Genomic DNA, 4,998 nt, shown 5'->3' on the forward strand with positions numbered 1-4,998 from the left:
GAGAGAGAGAGAGAGTCAATGGCGAGGTCGCTGACCAGAGGAGAACGGTGAGGTCTCTGACCGGAGGAGAATGGCGAGGTCGCTAACCGGAGGAGATCGGCGAGGTGTCTCAGTTTGGGAGAAGCAAAACGGCTAGATCGCTGAGTTTGGGAGAGGAGAAATCGATTTGGGAATTAGGTTAAGTGCGTATTGTGGGTTAAGCGCCTGTTTTATTGGTTTTTTTTTTTTGAAAGCGCCTTGTTCGCCTAATCCCGCCTTGTTCACGACCGGCTCGGACGCGCCTGCTTCGCCTAGGCTGTCCCAAGGTGGCTGGCCGCCTCGATCACTTGAACACCTACGTGAAAATTCGGGCGGTTGAGCTCCGCCTACAGCCTAGGTGGCGCCTTTTAGAACCTTCTTACAACACGATCCGAACCGCGTGACAAGCTCATGGAATGAAACCCTTCACTTATGCATGTGGCACAGCGTCACCTGCAGTCGACGACATCGCCAAAGGGTGACAAAGCTGGAGCTCGACTCTCTGAGAGTTGATGGGTTCCATATCTCCACACATAGGAAATCTAAGCTTCTTAAGAGTGATAAATCTCCGAAACAATAGCTTCACTCATCAAATCCCTCCTCAAATTGGGTATTTGCGTAGATTGCAGGTATTGCGTCTAAACAATAACTCACTTACTGGCACCATTCCTACCAATATATCGAATTGCTTCCAACTCATCACTCTCCATCTTGGTAGAAACAATCTCGTGGGTCAAATTCCTCCCCAACTCAGTTCCTTGTCCAAGCTTCATATTCTAGTTATCCAATTCAATAATTTAAGAGGAGAGATCCCTCCTTCTTTGGGGAACCTTTCTCTTATCGAGACATTTTCTGTTAGTGCTAATAACATAGAAGGAAGTATTCCTAGTTCTCTATGCCAGTTGAAAACATTATCAATTTTCAATTTGGGCATGAATAGGTTGTCTAGTATGAGAAATTTTTAAATGCTACGGGAGGACCACGTGGTAGTCTGACGTGGTCCTACGTTCCAATCAAATTTAGACATGTGGATTTTTTACAACTAAAATATAAACAAATATTTTCTATTTTTTGTTAAATGACATTCATGAGTATTTAGCAAGTTCAAACTAGGGTCTAGGGTATAGGGTTTAAAGTTTAGGGTTAGGGTTTAGGGTATAGGGTTTAGGGTTTAGGGTTTAGGGCTTAGGGTTTAGTATTAAAAAAACAACAAAAAACCTAAAATGGTATGTGACAAAATAGCTGAAATAATTTTTCGTGAAGAAAATCTACATGTGTAAATTTGATTGGAAAGTAGGACCACGTCAAACTGTCACGTGGTCCTCCCGTAGCACTGAAAAATTTCTCAGTATCATCCCCTCTTGCATTTATAATCTCTCTAGTATTGTTATTTTTGAGGTAATACTAAACCAATTTCAAGGAAGCCTTCCAAAAAATTTGGGCAATGCTTTCCCCAACCTTGAATTTCTTTCCATTTCCTACAATCAATTTACTGGGGCCATCCCTTGGTCGATATCCAATGCAACAAATCTTGCGTGGCTTCAATGTATTGAAAATAAACTCACAGGACAAGTGCCAAACTTACGAAATCTTTACAACCTTGAGTTTTTCACTGTGAGTGCTAATAATCTTGGAAGTGGTAGACATGGTGACTTGAGTTTTGTCTCAGAGTTGATCAATGCCACACAGCTGACTCTGTTGGAGTTCAGCTACAACAAATTTGGAGGAGCATTTCCCACATCAATATTCAATCTCTCAACCAATCTACTGAGTCTTGCAATTGGAGGAAACTATCTGCACGGAAGCATCCCAACTGGTTTAGGAAATCTTGTGAACCTGCAAACACTGGGTATGGAAAACAGCAACTTCAGAGGTAGCATCCCCACAGATAATGGGAAAGTTTCAGGGCTTGGTGATATTGAACTTCATACCAACAAGTTTTCCGGGAGCATTCCATCTTCTTTTGGAAATTTAACATTGTTAACCACTCTTTACATGTATGGAAATAATCTCATTGGCAGCATCCCTTCAAGCCTAGGAGAATGTCACATGTTGCAACAGTTGGATCTTTCTCAAAATAGTTTAGATGGCAGAATACCTCAACCATTACTTACTGGTCTCATCTCTTTATCAGTTTCTTTGAACTTGTCAACAAACCGCTTAAATGGTTCCCTTCCAGTTGAGATTGGAAAGTTGAAGGGTCTAGGTCAGCTGGACATCTCTAACAACATGTTATCGGGAGAACTTCCTAGTAGCATCGGTACTAGCCAGAGTTTAGAACTCCTACACTTGCAAGGAAACTACTTCAACGGGCACATCCCTTCATCCATGCAAGAATTGAAAGGGATTCAAGATATAGATCTTTATCGCAACAATTTCACTGGAGATATTCCACAATTTCTTGAAAATCTAAACTTGCAGCACCTGAACCTATCATTCAACCAACTTTGGGGAGCATTACCAACTGGCGGTGTTTTTGAGAATGCAAGTGCGACTTCAGTTGCTAGAAATGCTGGACATTGCTGAGGTATGGCTAGTCTTCAACTTCCTTTATGCAAGTTCAATGAGTCTAAAGGAGAAGGGTTGTCTCGTAGAATGGAACTAATGATCTCATTAGTCTCCGGGTTCACTCTTTTGGGACTGGCTGTGGTGCTGTCTGTTTTTCTTCTTGGTAAGAAAAGGAAAGAAACTAAATTAAGCGCTTTGGGGAACTCTGTTTTTCAAGTTTCATATGCTACGCTGCTGAAAGCTACGGATGGTTTTTCTTCAGCTAATTTGATCGATGTGGATGCATTTGGGTCTGTGTACAAAGGAATTCTTTCTGATGATAAAGTTGTTGTCGCCGTGAAGGTGCTTAACATGTTACACCGGGCAGCCTCTAAAAGTTTCATGGCTGAATGTGAGGCTTTGAGAAATATCAGGCATCGAAATCTTGTCAAGATCTTAACTGCATGTTCAAGTATTGACTTCAACGGTAATGATTTCAAGGCTCTTGTTTACGAGTTCATGGACAATGGGAGCTTGGAGGAGTGGTTGCATCCATCTAACGGAACTGAAGAGGTAACAGAAGCACACAAAGTTTTGAGTCTTAAAAAGAGGCTGGACATTGCCATTGATGTTGCTAGTGCATTGGAGTATCTTCACAACCATTGCGAAACACCGATCGTTCATTGTGATCTGAAGCCTAGTAATGTTCTTTTGGATAATGATCTTACTGGGCATGTTTCGGACTTTGGGCTGGCAAGGTTTCTCGGAGAAACAACCGGGAGTGTTTCTGGAAATCAATCAAGCTCCATCGGAATTAGAGGATCGGTTGGTTATGCTGCACCAGGTAAGTTTTCTCATTTGCTTCAGGATTTTCTCTAACCCTCTTTTAGTGTGACATATTTCAAAACCAAAACGACCTTTTTTATTTATGCAGAAATGTACTGACAAATATTTGTGATGTGTTTCAACTGTAGAGTATGGTATGGGAAGTGAGGTCTCCATATATGGGGATGTCTACAGTTTTGGCATTCTCTTGTTAGAAATGTTTACGGAGAAGGAACCGACTGATCACATGTTCAGTGACGGCTTGAATCTTCATAATTATGTGAAGACTGCTCTCCCTGAACTTGTTCTAGAGATTTCAGAATCACTTATACTTCAAGAAGGCGCCACCGATGTCACCCAAGCTTACAGGCACAACCGATTGAGTGTGACAGCGCAAAAAATGGAAGAATGCTTGACATTGATACTTGGTATAGGGATTGCTGATGGGTCAGTCCCTCCTTAATTGGAGGTTGAAATTCATGTGGTGTTTACTGCATGATGAAAGCATTTGTTGCTGTAGCCTTGGTGACCCATTCAATGAAAACAAGGCCGGTTGCTATATGAATAGCAAAGTGGGTGCAGTATATTTTGAAATGTAAGAAACAAAGCTATAAGCTTAGGGTGGTGGTGGCAGCAATCTTTGAAGATGGAGGAAGACAAGCATTTATGAGCATGAAGACATTGAGCATGAATCATGGAAGAAACTTGACTTTTCTTCCCTTGCATGTTTATGGAATGCATGGTTTGTGCATGAAACCATTTGCCTATATAAAGGCATGAAAGCTTGCACCAAACAAACCAAGGCAGAGTCAACCAAACAAAATAGAGAGTAGTTGTGATAGTTGTAGTGTGATCCTCACTTGAGTGATTAGTGAGAAGAAATTCCTCTTGAGAGAGAGAGAGGTGTGTTACCACTTTAGTTAGTCTAGAGTGAGTGTTTCTTGTAATCCCATTATTTAGTATAGTGGAAGAAAGTACTACTGCTGCCCCGAGGACGTAGGCATATTGCTGAACCTCGTTAAATATCGTGTCTTCTTTTTGTTGTTATTTCCGCAAATCACACGAGGGGTGGGAAAGTCAGATCCTGGGATAACTAATTATCCGTCGGCCTTGTATTAGGCAGCCACTTCTTTCCCAACAAGTGGTATCAGAGCCCGGCGCTCATCGTCTGTGGCATCTCGTGGTGATCAAGATGGCGGAGCCGTCGTCATCGTCAGCAACAATGGTGAAGTTGACATCGTCAAATTACTCCATTTGGAAGCCCAGAATGGAAGACATCCTTTACTGCAAGGATATGTATGAGCCTCTTCAAAATGGTGGAGAGAAGCCAGCAGGCAAGTCCGACATGGAATGGAGCATCTTGAACAGAAAAGCTGTTGCAGGAATTCGTCAATGGGTTGATGAAAGTGTTTTTCATCATGTTGCACAAGAAACCAATGCCTACTTGATGTGGACCAAGTTGGAGTCCATCTACGAGCGAAAGACCGCACAAAACAAAGCCTCGTTCATTCGGCGGTTGGTGAACACGAAGTACAGGGATGGTCGAAGTGTTTCGGAACACTTGAGTGACGAATATGAAGATGGTGCTTGATGATGAGTTGCAAGCACTGTTGTTACTAAGCTCGTTGCCAGACAGCTGGGACACGTTGGTGGTGTCATTAAGCAACT

The 4,998-nt window shown here is 42.3% G+C and overlaps 1 protein-coding gene across 1 annotated transcript in view; it reads left to right on the forward strand.

The window, feature by feature from the left end:
* LOC101292943 (probable LRR receptor-like serine/threonine-protein kinase At3g47570-like) overlaps positions 1-3,793 on the forward strand; it is a 6,806-nt gene extending 3,013 nt beyond the window's left edge. The window contains exons 2-4 of the mRNA XM_004308324.1: positions 1,586-2,517; positions 2,578-3,349; positions 3,480-3,793. Of these exons, the coding sequence (XP_004308372.1) occupies positions 1,586-2,517; positions 2,578-3,349; positions 3,480-3,793 (2,018 nt within the window). The remainder of the gene's footprint in view (positions 1-1,585; positions 2,518-2,577; positions 3,350-3,479) is intronic.
* The last annotated feature ends 1,205 nt before the right edge of the window (positions 3,794-4,998 follow it).

The sequence above is a fragment of the Fragaria vesca genome, linkage group LG7, assembly GCF_000184155.1.
Source record: "Fragaria vesca subsp. vesca linkage group LG7, FraVesHawaii_1.0, whole genome shotgun sequence".
NCBI lineage: Eukaryota > Viridiplantae > Streptophyta > Magnoliopsida > Rosales > Rosaceae > Fragaria > Fragaria vesca.